Raw genomic sequence first — 20,768 nt, 5'->3', positions numbered from 1 at the left:
TGGCTTCGATTTTCAGTCATGAAGCATGACCATACTTAGCCTGATTAACTGCTGGTACTTACAGACGGTAACAAATCTAACCTTGACTTTCTATAATTCAGATGATGTAATCACACTGACATACAAAGCCAAACATTCTTCACAGTTTTGTTCCTCCATTCTATTATCTCTGCCAAACAGACTGATAATCTTTAAAAAAATATATACCACTTGGTTAAATAAATAAACATGCAGATCACCTTTCATTTCACTGACCATTTTAAAGTAGTAGCTAATAGGGAACTGAATTATGAGTAAAGTTAATCATAATTAATAATTATGAATAATTATTATTCAGCCCCCTGTTAGCTATTTAATATTTTCCACTGATTGATGTCAGTCTTGTAATTATTCAAATTATGTCACCCAGCCTTTAAAAGTACTGGAACAAAGTTAGCTTCTCACAGTCATCTGGAACCCCCCACCTCCCCATTTAAAAGGATTTATTATAGAAAAATCAACTCCTGGACCAGCTCTGTACAAAATCTTAGAGGAAACTTTAGCTGACATCCTGGTTTCAAAATGTCTGACTTGAATAGCTACTGTTTAACATCCTCATTACCTGCTGCCAATGGAAACTATTTCATCGTTTGATTGGATGTATTCATCTTTCTTCCAGACACAAATTGGAACATTTTATCAACACTTTTGTCTTTTCTGCTAATTCTTGACTATTAGAGCATCTCTCTCTAGTAGTGGAACAATATTCTTTTTTCTGCTGTTTTTGTTTGTTTTGTTTTGTTTTTTACTGTTGATATACATGTAAAATAACTTTCTGTTGCTCTTTTGATCAACTTGGTCTTTGAGTAATTGGGTCTAGAGGGAGGTGTCCCTGCCTGTTGCATGGGGGTTGGAACTAGATGATCTTAAAGGTCCCCTCCAACCCAAATCATTCTATGATTCAGTTATGTTGACCATACATGCGCTTTGTTATATGCCTTTGAGTTTTGTTTGTTTGTTTGTTGGTTTTATCTTTTTCTTATCTATTTCCAACATTTCCAGGATTTCAAGTTCTATTAGCCACCATCAGCATCTCCTTTTGCCACTGAGAATAAAATAGAAATGCCTATAGTTGAGTTAGTTTTCAGTCAATGGAGAGTCTGTTTTCAATTGTTTTCTTCTGTTTTGTTTACAATTAGTATATCTTTCCTTCTGTTCTATAGCTGTTTTGAATGCTCTTAGCTCACCAACATCATATTTTTTGTTTAAATTCTTGCAGCTAGATGAGAAATAAACGATTTTCAAATATGTAAAATCTGTCCTTTCACAACACCAAAAATACTAGAACTCAGCTAAATTTGTTTTGTGCAAATAGAATAAAGACTTTTCACTTGACTGCTCATCCCATGATCAAGTCTTCTTTCTCTGTGAGAATGAGGCATAAATTGGTTTCAAGAATTTATGAGATGAGCATTGCACTGTCAAAGATTTCTGGCAAATCTTCAAACATGAGATAGCAGCAGCAGCCTCTCAAGCTCAGCACGAGTCCTGAAGGTTGAAGTGCTTCCCCACTGTAGCAAAGCTTTCACTCCCTGCCCTTCACAGCACTTCTCCTCTGCCACAGAATTTTCTCTTCCCTTGTACCCAACCTCTTTTGGCATGCACATCTGTCACTGGTCCTGCTTGTGCAAGAGTCCTCCATACCAGATGAAGGAGTAGCTGCAACAAACTTAATCTTTCTTGCACTTGAAGGCTGACCTCGTTTCTTGCTTTTAGCATAATAACAGGTTTAGACCACCAATAAAGTAATGACTGTTTAGCATTAGTGGGTATTCAGACTGAGTGTGTTCCGTGGTGCCATAAGCAGGAGCTTGCTTTCCCAATCCAATCACTGTGTTATCTGCAAATTCTCATTACCCCACTAGCAGAAAAGTAAAACAAAATATCACGCGGTCACAGCCTAGCTGAGGTTGGAAGAGACCTCTGGAGATCATCTAAGTCCAGCCCCCCTGCTCAAATTAGGGTCAGCGAGAGCAGATTGCTCAGGGCCTTTTTGCAGTCGTGTTCTGAATTATCTCTAAGGATAGATACGTGACTCACTAGAGCAGAAAGTACCTACCCTGTACCTGAAATGCTGTCAGCAACTATTAAAATAGATTGTAGCCTGTGGTTTTCCACACAAGATAAAATGCAAACTGAGTTTATGGTAGTTCTATGAGAAGAATCTGAGTTTAGAGTACTACTTGAAGGGAAAACACAGAAATGAAGATCAGGTCACCACAGGTCACCACCAATGGTCCAGTATATTATAAATGAAAATCAATTAAAGATGAACAAGATGCATATCAGGTTTCAGAGCCTAAAGGCAGTTCAGACAAGACAAGGCAAGCAAAAGCACCACTTCTCTTAAAAAATAACTAGGTTTAGAGCTATTACACCACTTGCACAGACCTATTCATCATCTGCCAGAGCTATCCTTTTAGCAAATGTTCACTTCAGTCATCAGTGCATTACCTGTGGGGGACAGCATCTAGAAATGGGCTTGATGAAAATGTGACTTTTGCAGTGGAAAGGTGTTGTTACAGTTAACCATGCAATCACTCCTTGTAATCATGCCACCAGAGAAAGAAGAAAGAAACTGATTCAGCTTCCAAACATTTCTCTTTTTGCTTGTTCTCATCATGTATGATGTTGCATTGCTAGGAAACACACTCAAACTCCTACTGAGGATTCCCAGTAAAAAACCACTGCCAGCAGTTACCACCAGGCTGCATAATTTCCTCCTCTGCTTACAACTGCAGCTATGTGCAGTCTCTATGTACAAGGAGCCAAATAGCTCTCATGTCTTCTAGCCTTTACAGCTCCTAGCAAAATCAGCAGAACAGCTTCTACTGAATTTTCTATTTTTTTTCCCTACAGTTTCAGGGTGATCTTGCCAGAATGTACCCACTGAATTTACTCACATAGACACTGATAAACCTTTGGGCTTAAAATGGCACTGATCTCTGAAGGGCTCTTGTTGGGCAAGGGTCGTGAGTCAGAAACTCTGGAACTTGGTGTATGTTTGCAACACACAGCTTTACTTCAGCCAATACCCAGGACTTGGCAGAGAAGAAAATAAGCTATGCATCCATAGGGGGCTTTCTCAAATTGTGAACACTGTTTTCATCCTACCATCTCCTCTAGTGCTGCTGGTGAACATCAGTCACTATCACTGACTCTCCTGATATGACACAGTGCTGGAAGTGCTTTCAGCTGAGAATTTCCAGGGGAATATCGCCAGGCTCTGTTACAAGGGACCTCTTCTCCTTACCTTCCATTACAAATGGCATCAGGCTGCAAATTTTTAGGATGTACAGAAAAATTTCTAGCAATTAAAAAGTATTTAAGTATGATCTTTGCTTTGACTTGTTTTCTTAAACAATATGAAACATAGGCTTATTGTGAAGTGAAATAAACTTGATTCCCCTCTAACAACTTCTGGCTATATTATAGTATCTCTCCATTAATATCTCACAATAACAAAGTGCTTCATTTGGGCAATGCAATTATTCATGCTTTCTGTTTTTCCCCACTAGGAGACTTGTGTTTCCAGGTCTTTCCTGTTGGATTTATCTTTGAACCTCACTCAATTTCAAATCCAGCTAGTGAAATTTACAGCTATGCCTTCTCTTTTTCCTTATTATCACCTTGCTTTCATGACTCGGTGCATTCAGATTTTTGTATGCCTGTTGTGAGGAAAGAATTAGAACATCCTCAAATACTTCTGCTCTTTCCAGATATTTAACACAGTATGTGTTCTCTCCTCAAACACAATCCTGATGAGAAACAGCTCCTGACGTTCTGGGACAGCACTCTGGCTTTCATATTCTGCCTTTCAATATACAGTTTTTTCCACTATCTGTTTCTTTAATATTTCCTTCCCTTGCATATTTGCCATATGACAAATGCATTCTTTACTTGATCACTGCTAGCTCTGTATGTGAGCCAGCCAAATGCTGTGGGGCAGGCCTAGATTTGGATTAAGAGTCAGAGCTACTGAAAGATTTAGACCTATTTTGATTTAGAAGAGTAGTGCAGCCTTCCAGTGGTAAGAACTGTCAAAGTATTCCTAAGCAGTAGCTAGGTCAGAGAGGGAGCTTCCAGCTGAGTATATTTATAGTGCTCAAATATATAGGATAACGTGCACCCACAGATGTACATATGGGCTTAAAGTCACGTTTATCTATTTAAATGTATAATTTGTTTGAAAGATGCTAAGTATCCTAGATGCTCGAGTATCCTAGAGATGCTCAAAATCTAAAAGTAATTCTACTTATTTATAACGTCCAAATATAGACTTAGTGATCCAAGCACTTAACTGTGAGAAATTTGTCATATCTTTATCTCATCAAAATAAAACGCACTGCATCGGGGGAAGTGTTTCAGTTGTAGGACAAATGTTTTGTATGTGATTCTGAGCCCTTTATCATAACTGGGCTTCCTCAAAGCTTAGAAATAAAGTGTGCACTCAAACCTACCTTCTTGGAAAAAAAGATTAAAATATGACATGATAGCATAGATGACAGAATTCATCATTTTATACTCCTGGATAGGACGAGCTCCAATGCCGCTTGCTGCTGAATCTGGTTGTCTGCCAAAACAGTTCTTAGGAGGCTCTATCAGATGAGAATCATGGCAGTCAAGTGCACTGCTCTGTGCCATCAGCAGCTCCTCTGACCTGGGGGTAATTAGTCATGAGGCAATGCCAGCTTTACACTAGGGCTGGGTTTCTGCTATCCTGGCCAAATACCTTTATTCTATACATCTAAATTAGAGCTATTGAAAACTACAAGACATACTCATATTCCACATATTGTAGCATCATGTATTTTATTCCACAGAACTGAGGGTAGATGGCCTGGGATGTCTGATAACTCTTGGGTTAAACGGAAAACTTTGGCCTAAGCTAAGATGCTTAACTAATCTTTATTCATAGAATGAGCTCTGATCAATTTAGCCATACTCCATCTGGCAACACAAGAAATGCAGGAACCGTTTGACAGACAAACAGACCTGCCTTTTATTTACAAATGCCAAGACTTCTGAATCCCTGGCTGTAGAGATTCTTTGCATGCAATGCAGTGCAGCTGTGGCTGTTCCAAGAAAAGCAATGAGATGCTGATATTTGAGCACGCTCTCATCAAACACTGACTGAAAGTCTTGTCCTCTCAATAGCGACAGTTTGACAGCTGCTATTTCTTATTAAAAGAAAAAGAGCAACTGTAAATCTGCTTGCTTCTTTATTTACCTAAAGCTCAGCAACAAGTATGGTTCTAAGGTATTAAAAATAAATAAATATTTCATTTAGCACATCTGACACCAAATCATTAGGGACCATTTGCTTAGATGGCCAGCCATTAATTACCAGCATGCTCTTAGCATCTTGGCCACCTGCAAGTTTATGTATTGTTATGTGTTGTCTTTCTGGAACTACATTAATATAGGATAATGCTGATTTTGCATACACAGCTTGGCAGCTCTTACCTGCAAAGTGCTGATGTGGACAGGAGTCCCTGTGCCATTCACAGTGTTCTTTTTGGCAGTGTTTCCACCCTTTCCTTCAGCTTGTTCTGCCTTGGCAATCTTGGCTTTTTCAGCTTCAATTCTCTTTGGGTTGTTTAGCATTACCTGAACCACTGCATACTCCACCAACGATGCAAACCCAAAGAGAAGGCAAACAATCAGCCACACATCTAAGGCCTTCACATAAGACACTTTGGGAAGTTCAGCAGCAAGAGTAGTACATTCAGATGCCAAGCTGAGCACTGAGAAAATACCTACAGAAGGAAAAATACAGTATTAATTAATGCAAACTTAGCCTTATCAACACCTGCTGTGCTCCTCTTCTGAAACAGACAACACTGAATGATGAGTTGTAACAGCAAATGGGACTTGACAAAGTGGTAGGTACATTTTGCACATGTGTACATGCCTGCAGTTAATGAACAAGTTAAATTTAACACTTATGCAGGATATCGTCAGTGACAAATTATTAGTAATGAGTATCTTTGTTTTACAAACAGAAATAAATGAAGCTAAACTAGTTGCTGTGGTTTTCCTGCCACAACACTTATCAGACAATGGGAAATGGGTTTTCCAGAGACTTAACTGACAGTGTGCATCTAATTTTGGGAAGATAGAAGAGAAATATATGGCATCTAAATCAAAAAACTCCAAGTCCTTTAAATTAGATTTGAAGAATCACTTCTGTCCCAGAAATCTGCACTGTGCTACAGCAGGAGAAGTTTTCTGAACGATCCATCCACAAGTGTAACATTTAAACCTGACAGGGCACTATTTTTAAAGTGCACCCTAAAAAGTCTGTGCTCACAACTTACTGTGAAGATGAAAACACTGAGTTGACCAAAGGTCTACGAACACCCCTGCCTGAGCTTCCAGTATACAGAGGAAGCTTTCTAGATAAAGGGCTTTTGAGGAAGCCCTTATCATAATTAAGAAGTACATCTGCAAAGGCTACTGAAGGGTCACACATTGTAAAGCTAGGTTTCAATAAGCACTGCTCCTTACAAAGCTTCCAAACATCACCATTAACACAGGACTCGCATCACAAGAAACAAAATACAAGTGTGATCTCAAAGATTGCCCGCAGGCACCTGGCACATGGGAAAGTAGTTCCATTTGGGGGAAAAAAAAAAAAAAAAAAAAAAGTTTAAAAGTGGTTGTTACACGGAAGAAACTTTTTTCCACTCAGATCAGATTTTTTTTTTCTGAATGCTAATGATAAAAATCATTTTCAGTTATGAGTGAGCAGCTTCATGAACTGGCATCTATAGAAAGGGATGCTCAAGAGCAGATACTCAGCTTTAATGATGTTTCTTATAAGGGTCACATTACAAAAATTATTTTATAGATCTTTTCTTCAGATCCATCTAAAGTAAGTGAAAATGTAAGAACACTAATGAAGCTGAAAATATTTATATTGGCCTACTACAATCTTAAATTCTAGCTGGTCATAAATATCAAACATTCTATTGTTACTGACCCAGTTTGGAATTCAATTAGATCGATAACTTACTTTGATATGGATCTCAAACAGGCAATTTATTAGCTGCTAAGACACTGAAGAGAAAGTGTAAGTAAACAATTATATGATTTTAAACACAAAATTTTATGGTGTTTTATTTAAAAATATGTGATATCAATAAATAATTGCCAAGTTAGATTTTTTTTGGCCACTGTGATTAACAAAAAATGGTCAGATGTTTTCTGTTGAATCAAAATGACAAGGCAAATACTGAACAAATAAACCTTAGTGTTACTCTGGCTTATTTTTGAACTACTCTATCAAGTAAAAAAAATCATAAGGACAAGAAGCAAGAATAGTATAGTTCCCTTTTTATTTATTTACTTATTTATTTTCAGTGACCAATACCAGCTGGCTTTGGCAGGCTGAACACTAATTATTGATCACTGTGAAATGTCATAAAAAGTGCAAATAAAAAGCGTATTGTCTTTTAACACACAAAGGACACTTCTTCCTACCTGCAGCTTTCTGCTGCTAATTTCCATTTGTTGGAAGGATGAAACCTTCATTCTCTGAGCCAGAGAAACTAAAGAAAATCTTCTAGGTTTTCAAGACAACACCGAAGTAAAACAGAAATATTCTACCAAGGAAATCAGAGCTGGCCTTGCCTCAGAGGCTCCGTACCAGAGCTGTAAGTCGCATTTCTGACAGCACCTACTGAATATGGTGCAAATACCACAGCTCCAACATCGCTGAGGAGAGTGAATAAATAAGCTGCAAGATAACCTGTAAAAAATAATTTTAAAAATGAGAGTGGTGTGTCAGGGAGGAAACCTCCATTTTCTTCGCAGGGACAAGAAGTGGAAGAGGCCTTAGTCCTCTGATACAAACTTGGGAATGCTGGCCTTTCTAAGAAACAAGTCTGCATTTTTTTCTTCCTAGAGTGTGATCCGTCCTGATCGCACAGTGTGTCCACCTGCCAGCTTTGCAAGATGCAAGGACTACATCCTCTTTCTTTCATTTAATAGGTCACTTACATCCAGCCTTCAGTCATCTCAAATATAACCACACAGCTTAAGCTTACAGGATCTGCAATACAAGATTTGACCCACTGCCAACATGCTATTCATATTTCGGTGATGTAAGAACCTAATAACTAATTTATCTATCTATCTGTATAACTATACTCACAGAAATTTCTTCTTCATCCCTATCATGAAGGTTAGTAGCTCACTGCCTAAAGCATGATTGCGTAGAGCTCCTATTTTAAAAATACTACCAAAGGTTACATGTGCATAATACCACTAAAGCACTTCAGAGCATACTGCCAGATAAATAAACCTCCCTTTTCCAAATCTATCAAACTTAACTAGCCTCAGCACTATCTGCTGGCAATGAGTTACAAAGGTTAATTTTATGCTGTATAAAACAGCATTTTCTGTTTTATATTACTGCTTTAAAAATGTCTGGCTCCATCTCACAAACATTATTGAAAAATATAATATTCCATCCTTCTTTCCTCATAATTTGTTATCTGCAATACATTCACTTCTCCCATTAAACTTTGTAAACTAGAAGACATAATCTTGCCAATCTTCATACTACACTATTCAAATATATCTCAATGTCTTTCCTTTGAAACCCTTTCATAAAATGCAATGAGTTGAACTAAGATAGAGCTGAGTGCAGGCATGACGGAGGGCATGTTTGGCTGTTACATATGGGGAATATGTCACCCATCACTTCTCCAAGCTTTTAGTTCCTCCACTGTATCCCAAGCACCCTTTCAAAGGAGGCAGTGTATGGTGTGTGACTCTTACACCCTGGACTAATGCTCCATTACTTCAGGCTACTGTGGCTGGTTGGAAGTCTGAAGTCATAGAATTGCTCAGGTTGGAAAAGACCTTAAAAATCACTGAGTCTGACCACAACCTAACCAAAGCTGAAACACAAGCATTTATTTAGAAGGAAGCACTTGATGACTCCATCTTTAAATCACTTAGCCAGAGCTCTCCAGATACGTGTCCTTTGTGGAGTTCCCTACCATTGTGTGATCTAATTGAATTCAACATTATAGGTGTAAAAAAGTCTTGCAACTTACTTAGTTCCTAGATGGGCACAGCCTTTTTCTTTGAAGAAAAAAAACACCTTTTCCCAGAAAATCAATCAACCTACAAAATCATATTGAACTTTCTAGTTCTTGCATTCCTGAATCAGCTACAAACTTCTGAGATTCCTAGGCATGGCCAACAGTAGTCCGCTATACTTAATTGTAAGGACAACTGAATTAAGACACTCATATGCAAATCTGAAGTAGCTTCTCACCTAAGAGGTATCTTACCAACCATTTTAATTGTAATGACAACTGGTGACACTTTCTTGTGAGTAGACATTACTTGAAATGTTTCTCTTGTTAAATTTCAAGATCAACTTTCTTTAAGGATGTAGAGAGAAGAGCTAGTTTGTTGCCCTCTTGCAAACTGGAGAAACATAAATCTTAATGCAACCATAGTCTTATCAACTTGCATTATTAAATACTGACTCATGACTAAAGGATCGTCAGATTTAGTGTTTGTTGCTTCTCTGGGGATTGAGGAAAAGCAACACAGCCAAGCCAATGGTAAATATCTTTGAAAATGCATTATATCATGGCAATATATAAAAGGAGCAAACAACCACTTAAAACGCATAAAAAAAGATAAACAGACAAATAAATAAGCATGTGTGCTTAGTCATAAACACATCCATGCTACATAAATCATCACTATGCTTCTTACAAATCTAACATATAATTGATAAACCTGACTGGTCAGCTATTCGAAACACAGGATTATAAAAGTAGAAATACTTTTATAATGATAAGGTTTTGATCATATTGGATCTCACTATATGAAAAATAACTCCAGTTCCAGTTCTCATTTCTATCTTTTTCATTTAAGGCATGGTATAATTTCTCCAGGCTGATTTTTTTCATTCATGAAACATCTTACGTTTCGTGCTATGGAAATCACTCTTAATTGTTTTCCAAGTATTTGTTACTTGTTATCAAACTAATATGAATTATGACTACTCCTGAAAAACTATCAGTATTTTTAAAGATCAAGAAAAATAAAGTTGTTTTACAGTACCCTGTAAAAGAGATACATACAATAAATGTAATGAAATGTGCTTTCATTACGTTTAATTAGAGGAAGGTAGCCAACTGTGGCAGAGAAACCAAAAACAGCATTTCAGTCTTGGTTCTCCAGATCTTGTGCAGCTCTTTGTTTCTTTTGGCAATCACATCAATGGAGAAGGAAGAGACATGGTAGATGTCTTGAAAGTGGAGCAGCACAGCTCAGACTAAGGCACCTGCAGGGACATTTCACCTTAACAAACTTGGCAGGAATCCTTCCTGTTCCATGGAGATTTCAGACTCTACTGATCAGTCTGGGATGGCGACAGGGCAGGCTTTGCTCCTAAGGATCTTGAGTGCTTTTCAGCATGTGTTCATGCACGTGAGGCTGCACAGGGCTTAGATTCAGATGAGATGTGTACATGAATGTGTGGGTGAGAGGCTTCTCAGAAAGGCCAGGACCTGGAGAGATGCTTCAACTGCATCCTTGAGGGATGGGAAAACAGCTGAACTACGTCTCCTGGGAACATGGAGAAGACTTGGAAAATAGGGGGTGTGGAGGTGGGAGTGCCAGGGAAAGATGAAGACAAGGAGTTCGGGGCATGAGGAAGGAGAGGTTGTGGAAGGCATGGGGATAGGATTACATACAGCAATGTCAAGATTCAAGAGCCTGGCTCCACATTTCACCGAGCTCTTGTGATCTGCAGGCTGGCCCAACCCAGAGCTGGAGTCCCATGCAATTAAACAGTGAAGATAAGATACTATTGTTCTGATTAACTCCATGTCCTACAGTCCCATAACAAACAAACAGCCTGCCTATTGTGTTGTGCTGAGCAGTGCAAGAGGCTGAAACAGTTCATGAGCTGAGTCTCTAATGAAATCAAGGATACTAATTCATTTCCAATCATTCAGTTTCTATCAATCTTCAGAAAACCTGCTACAAGAGATAGCTATTTAGATTCTTAATCATCATCCTGCTCTCTTATTTCAAGAGTTCTTCAAATGCTCAAGTTCCTACACACTACCTATTGCCCCAGTGTCTGCAACAACAGCCACAAATAAGTTCTGATAAGATCAGATTTGTCCCAGTAGAGAGGAGCAGAGAGAGCATCCTCATCGCATTAGCACTGGAACCATAACAAGCAAAGCTTCAATATGGGGGTGGATTTTACACGACTAGGAATGAGGAGGTTTCAGTGAAAAAGATGAGTGGATAATGAAAGTGAAGTTGCTTTCAGTGTCCGGCATCATGTTGTCAAAGCAACTGAGAATGGCTTGATGGTGTTAAGTGGTCTGTAACAGCATATGTGAAGGCAGGTTACCCAGTGGGACTCTTGCAGCACTTGCATCAGGATTGATCCAAAATGATAGCCAGGACAGAACAACAATTAGCAGTGTAGGAGCATAAACACCCATCATGTAAAATCCAACTTGTCTTCTTAAAGTGAAGATTACTTCTACACAAGTGTAATAACCTTTAAAGAAATAAATGCATATTAAAGTTTAACGTGCTTTGCAGGTCAACCTCTTCAGATTACTATCTTCTACTCATTTTTCTGCTTAAGAACACAGGTTCATTGATTTGAATTTCTTTAAAAAGGCAAGTAATTCAATTTGAAATATGTTCAAAACACAAATCAATGTAACCTGTGGTTCTCTTCGTGATCTATAAGCACCCTCTGCCTTTTCACAGCGAGTCAATAACCAGCAGCTGACATGAGTCTTATCTTAAATCTGGCTTCAACATGCAGGCCAGTTACAACCAATGGGATCTGGCAGTCATACCAGCTTAAGCTAGTATATAGCTTAAATTCCTATGAAAATTCTACTTAGCATTAATTCTCAAATAAGATGGAATAAAAAAATATTTATTTAGAAAGGTTAGAATGGAAAGAGGTGATCTGAAAGTGACCCAAAGCAGAGATTCCCCCAATACTGAAAGCTGATAAAGATAACTCCTAAAATTGGAACACGCTAAATTTTGAGAAAAAGGAATATTGCATCAAAGCTTTTAAAATGAAAACCTTAAACATACAAACACTTCAGAAAATGTTCAATAAGATGAATTCAACAAAAAATAGAGCAACAGACACTAGGAATTTGGTGGAGATAACAGAAGAATACATCAGAAACTATTCTGTAACGAAGAGAAGGCATTCCTAAATTACATTAGAACAATATCAAAGCTCAAGTCAATATCCATCTGTAAAAAAAAGAATTGGTGTACATCTAATTTAGAATGTAGAATCTTTGAAAAATTTATCTACTTATCATTCTCGTGTATTTTTTAAAACAAGTATCCTAGAATAATAAGTCATTTCAAAATACTGGTGAGCCTACAATAATCAAAACAACAACAAAAAACAGAAATACTCCTTTGCTGTGTAGAAGACCTTAAATGGTATTTTGCAGTCTTCTATCTTTGCCAATGTTCTCTAGTTGTATAACTTCTGAATAATTTCTAGGAATTTTAGGTTTTACATTTAAACAAGGAGAGACTGTAAATATCATCACTTATTTGCTTTCTGCCAGAAATGCATTCTGTGTGGCCTTTCCATCACACAGAGTATCTGTTACTCTCATTGCTCAGCTGCTAAAGAACTTCTTGGATTTGTCACACATTTTGGCAAATAAGAAATAGACAAATTGCAACTTAAATACTCAGATTATTGTTATAGACATTCCAAATTTACTGACTCTCTACTTAGACAGGCATGATAAAACACCAGTTGATGTAAATGGTCAAAAGAGTAAGTTCTCTGCAATTGGCAACAATTTCCTGCATAGGCCATAGCTTAGAAAACTTGCTTGTACTTGCAACATTGCCTCTTGTTTGCCTTATAAAATCCTGAATAGAATTAATTTTAATTACGTGCACATCTGCACTGTGAAATTTCTTCAATATAAGAATTAAAGGTAAGTCAAACAGCTACTAATTCCTGAAAGCAGCCTTTAAAATACTTCATCATACTTACCTATTCAATTCACATTAATGAAGTATTAATTCCAGTCTTGATTATAGACTTAGCATGGATGATTTTAATTTTTAAACAGAAAGGATTAGCAATAAAAGAATTATGAGAACTTTTTTAAATTTAATGTTGCAATTCCACTGAGTCTGATGGTTCTTCTAATGATCTTTTCATTAACAGTCAAATCATGCACACACAAAAACGTGACCATCTTGCTGAGCACTTTGCAAAGTGCCATTTTAACCTGTGGTCACAAGGTGTTGGAACTTCAAAGAGCAACGCTGGCTTTCTTTCCAGTTTAACTGTAAAGCATGTAACGATTAATTCTTAGATTTTTCTTTAAGATTCTAGGAATCCTAAAAATACCTAAGATGCACAAATATCAATTTTTTAGATGTTTAACCTTTGATTTATGACAAAACATAAAATCATTATGCTAACTTTGACAACACAATTACAAGATAGCAATTTGGAGTAAGTGTTCCTTTCTGCCCTTGAATGAAATGGAAGTTTCTTTGTATTACATCCAATTTTCCCATGTTTATGAATTTTACTTGGGAACTGCAAAATCAATCTATTTAATTTTCCACGACTTCATAGCCTAATTTTTCAGTAAACTCATTACTTGTTTAAGAATAAAATAATTTTCTCACTGCTAAGAAACCTCTTATCATTTCCAAATTTGGATTTAAATACCAACTGCTGGTTGTGCTTTCATCAATACAGCATTGTTCTGAGGAGAGGTAATTTCACACTACTTTCAAATGTAAATAATCTGAGATATGGAATTATGTACTTAGTAAGCTAAGAACTCATTCATTTTGCAGATAAAAAATAGCATTCAATTTTAATTATCTCTTTCAAACTAAATTCCTTAACTCCAAGCTCTATAAAGGTTACCTGAGATCTCTTCACACTTGGGATCTAGCTCAAAAACACCTGCAAGTAACAAACTCTCAACTGCAGCTGAATAGTCAGCAAGAAACTTGACAAGGATCCTTGCAGAAAAGCTTCAGTGCCACAGCCATCTTCATTTTAATGGGAGATTTGTGCATATGATGCAGTAGCACTGACTAAAACACACCCCGCTGATTTCAGTTGTTATGAAAAGTCTTGGGGTTGCCACGGTATGTGAGTAGTTTGGATAAAATTATAGGCAGAAATTAATCAAAATAGAAATGATAAATCATTAGAAGCCAGAAAGCACTGCAGAAATTTTTTTGTCCACGCTCAAATACAATCTCAGGACTGAATCATACAGAGCTGAGGACTGCAAACAGCTTTCTACGGTGACACATTTCAAGAACACTTAGAGAAAAGAAGAACCTGCAGGAAGAAGCATTTAAAGTTACACTCTAATACTATCAATTTTTGGAACAAATGTTTAATGAGAAAAATTACCCTAACTTGTTCCAGGTAGCACAATTCTACATGAACTGCCCATCAGAAAAGAGCTTACAAGAATAGAAAATTAACCAGACTACAGAAACAAAATGGCAACTGCAAGATCAGGAGACATATAAGCCAAATCAAGAAAAACATTTAATTCCATTTAATTTTCAATCTAGACTTTAAGTATTTGAATTAGTTTGCAGTAATTATATTAGAATGATATGTTACAATGACATGTACTACAGGCTAGCTAAAAGTAACCCATTTCCTCCCATAAAAATGTAAGACATGTACTGGAGTATAAATCATTATCCATAAACAATAACAGAAGGAAGGTTAAAGTGGTTTTACCATGAAAACCACTTATATCACCTACCTGTGCCTTTGTAATACTTGGTACAGTTACCATATTCAATATCCTCCTTTTTAATATCAAACTGAGGCAGAGCAATTTTCTCTAACTGTACAGGATCTCCAGATTGCCAGATAAAGCGTAAGTCATCAGTTGTGTAACCAACTACAAGAAGAAAATCATTATTATTATTTAATGTCCCATCTTAATCAAAGTAAACTCAGCAATAAAATCTAGTGTGTATGTACTTTTTTTTTTATTATTTCCTATTCAAAGAATTAGGAAAAAAAATGACATAATCCACAACTGAATTTTTATGTTGTTCTATATTAAGATTTGCCAGGTAGAACATTATATTATTGTCAATATTACAACGATTAAGAGGTGTTTGTTACAGAAATCACTATCTAAACAAATAAAGCAAAGCTCTAGATTCCATGGCTTTAAAGTTTATATAATCATAATATAATCATAATCATTCATATTCCATTTCAGTAAAGCAGGAAAAACATACTGAATTTCAGCTACATTCACAAGTCCAAGTAACTACAGCAGAAATTAACACTGCACCTACTAATTACCTGATTACCTAATTACTTGGCTTTTGTGTAAAACAACCTTTCTACTCAGTTGTTCAGATTAAAAGCCCTGATTCATGAAATCACTGTGCTTTAGGAAATACATGACAAGAAATTCAAATAGATAGATATTTAAATAGTCCTATTGAAATCAAGTCAGTACTTCAGCACCATCATAATCTCCTGAATAGGGAAAGACCCCAACATACATCTAAAACATGATTTATACAACGGCACTAGTGTTCAAGCATCACACAGTATTAAATAAATACACACTTATGATTTTACATGCTGGTTTTTCTGTTACTTTCTGTTTATTAAGAATTAACTTCATACAGAGATCAGAGAATCACAGAATGGTTTGGGTTGGAAGGGACCTTTCAGATCATCTAGTTCCAATCTGCCTGCCATAGACAGAGATACCTCTCTTTAGACCAGGTTGCTCAAAGATAGTGTGCTTTTTATGGGAAAAAAGGGGGGGGAAATATATAAAAAGATTGAGCTAGTTGGAACTGTTTTGTAATTCTAAGCCTCAGAAGTGTTTAAAGAACCATTTTTGTTTTGGAGGATTTAGATAAACAGTTTTTATTGTTGAAAAATAGATGTCATTCAAAAAGTTAAATCGTTCATTAGCCAACTTCTTTAAGGTCAACAACAACCTAATAAAAATCACACCTCAAAGCTCCATGCTAAAAGATAATATAAAAAAATGAGTCGTCTTAAGGTTCAATTCATAAAATCAGTTTCACCTCTTTACAACATTTATCAAATCACAAACCCTCCAACATCTTTTATAATATAATTAATAAACATCTTGTCCATTGGGAATGTGCCGAACTAGTGATCATAACCATACATACAGGGAACTGTTTAATAAAAACTGGCTGCTTCGTCTTGGAAATCTAACAACCAGAAAGACAGAAGTTTGAACTGAACGTATTTATTGAAATAAAACTGCCAATGGATAACAGAGAAAGCAAGCCCACCGTTGGAACTGGAGGGGACAGACTGGGAACCATAGGAGTCAAAGGAATAAAAAGGTAGAAGAAAGTTCAGTTCACACTATCTTTCCAAAGGAGCAGAAAATGCATTTCTGCACCCTAATCTATATATATCAACTTAGCATGGAGAGAGACAGTAAGGTTGATTAGATTAAGTTACTGGCAACTTTTTATGAGTAGTTCTGCCTTGAAAAATCATACTTTTTCATACTTGTAGAGAAACCCAGACTGAGAAAGTTTGAGCCAACTTCCATTACTATTACCACTTTCACATTAACCACAAATTTGTTTGGGTTTACCATACGAGTTTACTTCAGCTAATGTATGCACAGTGGGCAAAACTCTAACATTATGGTCATATTAGAATTCTAAGGGTAAATGCTGTCAATCAAAAGTTAAATTGTATAGCTCTGATCATTATTACTACCCGGTCATCACCAGGCTGTCCTGCTCAGCTCTGGTTAACCTTGCTGTTTCCTTGCTTCTGTCTTTCCTTCCTTAATTTCAGCTTCCTCAGCAGATCTGGGGCAGTAACAACAGAATAAAGCTTTTGTAGTGTAATAGAACAGGTTTGGAGGAAGCACCCTTCCTTTCGAGCATCACACTCGTGCTTAGTTAAAACAAAAGGCCAGGAAAGTAGAATCAACAAGGATGGATGGGACTACTGGACTTTTGGAATAGATGCCCTTGTACTTGGGGAGCAGGGAAGAAGATGGGTTTCAGAAGCACTTTGGCTGCAACTTCCAGCATGGCATGAAGGCCTTCACAGATGAGACCTGTCTGCCCCTTTGTGAGGTCGGATAACCAGGCTACCAAAAAAGGACTAGTAGGGGAGAGATGCCTGCCCACATCCACAACAAATCTTGAAAGCATTCTGAAAAGGTTGCATACTTAACACTCTCAAATATTGGCATCAAATAATTTTCTTTTGTTCCAGTACCTCAGGAGTTACAAATGACACAGTGCACCTATCAACGCAAAGGGATAAAATGGACCCTGACAATGTACAAAAAAGCACTGCTTATGAAAGTTAAAACCATCGGGGGAAACTGTGGATTCTTTTTTCCAAACGATACGTGTTTCTGTTTTACTAAGCTTATTGCAATTGTTCTTGTAATACTAAATCAGTTGTCACTGTGCTTAATAGCAAAAGCTCGAATCAGAGTGCATGGGGTGACACAACCATAAGAAACATTTTTCATAGGGAAATTTACACTGGTGGGAATCAGTGACTATTCATTTCAAGATTCATTACAAAGTGTGTTTTTAGGCAAAGATGAATCTACATACAGCTTTCCAATTGCATCTTGCAGCGCTGTGTATCCATAGGAAATAAGGTCAAGTCCAAAGGGCATGACAGAGTAATAGACAATCTAAAAATACAGAAATAGAATTTAAAATTAGGGTGAGCTGTCATGTAAGGAGTAGATTGCACTAAGAAAAAGGAAAATCCTAGGTATTTGACTTTCAGTTTCCAAAATAGTAGACAAAAATAACAGAAGTTATAATAAATAGCACTGCAAAATGTGGGTATCTAACCAGAAACTTAAGTACCTCTAGTAGTTTAATAATGCAGTGTTATACATACAGAATTTCACAAATTAGAGGACGTGGCAAAAGACATAATTTTTAGGAACAACCCAACCAAAGGTCCATACTGAAATCTGTCTCCAGCAGTGGACAGTGGCAGGCTGCTGAAGAAGAATATGAGACCAGAGCAATGAGAAAATGACACTTTCCCAGATTTCCAGCAGCCTCCTTTAAGTTGTGCCTCACAAGCTTCCTAAACCAGGAGTGAGTGATGCTTCCTTATTTAAGACAGCTCGACAGAATTCTTTTCCTTTAAGAAGCTTCCCGTTGCTTTCTCGAATTTATGTAAAGTTTAATAATACAAAGCATCCTGCAACAAGGAGAACACTGTCCTTCACACACTCTAATGGTCTCCTTCCATTTGCCCTGCCTTTCTTACCAGAAAAGAAGGTAAATAATCAATGTCCATCCGCTCTTTATGTGCCATTCAAGATCCCTGAGACATCACCTCAACTATCAATATCAACTAACAAAAGTTCCAATTTGCCTAGCTGTTCTAAATGGCTACAACCTGGAAAAATACATACCTGAAATAAGTTTCAACTGTTAAATTTTAGTATTTAAAATCAAAATTTCTTCTGTAGCTGAAAGCGATTTTCTATTTTGAAATATTAATTTCTACAGACTTCAAAAATTGCTAGATAAACAACTGTATTCAGAACAGGACCTTCAGAATGAGCCAAATGAAATGCTTAGACTGTCCAATTCACTTGATTCTAAGATTCCTTTTCTGACCTCCGTCTGCAAAAGTCTTGAGATTTAATTTTCTCATCCTGATTTAGAATGAGCAAAAACAAACAAACACAGACTCTCCTATCTTCTTTCTTCTTTCTAACCACTTCCACTCTGCAAATAAAAAGCCTGTGCATTCGTAATTTCAAAAGTTGTGCCCTCTTAATGGTAAAGTTACAGTGCTTCTGGGAAATCACTTTTTCCTGCATTTTGGTGGTAAGTTTCAGTTTATGCAAAAAAAAGCAAACAAACTCACTGTTAGAAAGTGAACCTAATCTCTGCAAATCATTGCATCTATAGGCTGTAAATCTTCATTATATTCCTTTTAATTAAAAAATTGGCTGTTTACAATGAATGGTTGTTTTTTATGGCATAAAGTACTATCACTATCATAAACAAAGCAAAAACACAAAAAAGTATGCATGAATTGCAAGGAAATTAAATATTTAAGGAGGTCCTCTGAAAAATCTATATTCAGTAAAGCATAGATCTTAACTGGAATCACGTCCAAGTACTTTTACAAAATATTTATGTTTACTTTTTAAATTATAGTCTTTTTTTAAATCATTAGGAGATAATCCTTATTTGCACTAGTAAACATAGAAATTCAGGTGGTGAGAAAAGTATGTTACTCTGCTGAAGGAAATACTTCAAATATCACAGAATCACAGGAGTTGGAAGGGACCTCGAGATCAACTGGTCCAACTCCTCTGCTAAAACATAAGGGGAATGGTCCATGTCCTTAATTATCTTTGTGGCCCTCTGCTGGACTCTCTCTAGAAGTTCTCTGTCTTTCTTGAACTGGGGAACTTTCTTGAACAGATGCAGCCTCATTAATGTTGAGTAGAGGGGAAGAATTACCTTCTCTTGACCTGCTGGCCACGCTCTTTTCAGTGCACTCCAGTTGGCCTTCTTGGCCACCAGAGCACAGTGCTGGCTCATGGCCAACCGGCTGTCCACCAGAACACCCAGCTTTTTCTCTGCAGAGCTCCTTTCCAGCAGATCAGCCCCTAACCTGTACTGATGCATGTGGTTATTGCTCCCCAGGTGTAGCACTCTGCACTTGCCTTTGTTGAATCCCATAAGTTTCTACTCCACCCAACTCTCCAGCCTGTCCAGGTCTTGCTGAATGACAGCACAACCTTCTTTCACTACATTATGCTTCCAGATATCTACGTAACTATAAGTTTTAAATGCTGTTACTAGTACTAGCTTACTTAATGTTACTTTAACAAGATATACTAACATACAAACATTTCAAATTTTAATACTTCCTGTGCTATCAACCTACATGCTTTGCAATCTATTTGCAAAATAAATCTCCTGATTTATTTTCACACATTTCATTTTTGACAGCACTGTTTAAAAATTGCCATATACGTTTAAATGTTAATCAAAAACTGCGTTACTACGTCTAACAGTCTATGTATCTCCCATCAAGTCATGAATTGACTAAAGTCAGAAAGAGTGTGAATTTATCAATAAAATACCTCATGCTGACTAGGACATCTCCATCCCGAAATATAAAAAGGAGGATATTTTCTTGAGTGACATCATGGAAGTTAGCATTCTTTTCATTTGCAAAGAACAAGTCTGGCTTCCAAAGACACTTAAACATTGTTGGGTCCACTGTCAGAGTGTCTGAACCCCTCCAGTCGTTGGGCAGTTTGAGTCTGGGATCATTCCACTTCTGTCTTAGAAAGATGTTCACTCTGTAATCCTGATGGGAAGAATACATAAGAATTAGACCAGACAGAAGTCTAGACAAAAGACAATCATGGGGAAAGAATATCATTGTATCAGACTCGCAAAAGAAAAGCAATTTATGCTTTGATTTTTCTATCACAAAGGTAGGCATGAATCACTATTCAAACAGCATCAGTAAGTGCTAATTTTAATGCAATTTACTAATAATAGGTAAAGTATATATCAGATTTAGATTTAAAAACTTCTTTTTTTTTTTTTTTTTTTAAAGGAAAGGAGCACATTTTCCTCCCAGAATTCTTTCTGCATCCCCTCTGACAGTAGCC

At 36.9% G+C, this 20,768-nt stretch overlaps 1 protein-coding gene across 3 annotated transcripts in view; it reads right to left on the bottom strand.

The window, feature by feature from the left end:
* Nucleotides 1–20,768, bottom strand: part of GLRB (glycine receptor beta) — a 47,220-nt gene that overhangs the window by 6,324 nt on the left and 20,128 nt on the right. For 2 of the 3 annotated variants that reach the window (XM_085221998.1, XM_085221999.1), the window contains 4 exons: nt 20,229–20,458; nt 17,707–17,789; nt 14,862–15,002; nt 5,506–5,798 (listed from right to left, as the gene is read on the bottom strand). In XM_085221998.1, the coding sequence (XP_085078124.1) occupies nt 5,506–5,798; nt 14,862–15,002; nt 17,707–17,789; nt 20,229–20,458 (747 nt within the window). Of the gene's footprint in view, nt 1–5,505; nt 5,799–11,443; nt 11,597–14,861; nt 15,003–17,706; nt 17,790–20,228; nt 20,459–20,768 lie in introns of all 3 variants that reach the window. The other variant, XM_003205362.5, reaches the window with a different exon arrangement.

Source organism: Meleagris gallopavo, chromosome 4 (assembly GCF_905368555.1).
Source record: "Meleagris gallopavo chromosome 4, MGAL_WU_HG_1.1, whole genome shotgun sequence".
Classification (NCBI taxonomy): domain Eukaryota; kingdom Metazoa; phylum Chordata; class Aves; order Galliformes; family Phasianidae; genus Meleagris; species Meleagris gallopavo.
This window is presented reverse-complemented; position numbering and strand designations above follow the sequence as displayed.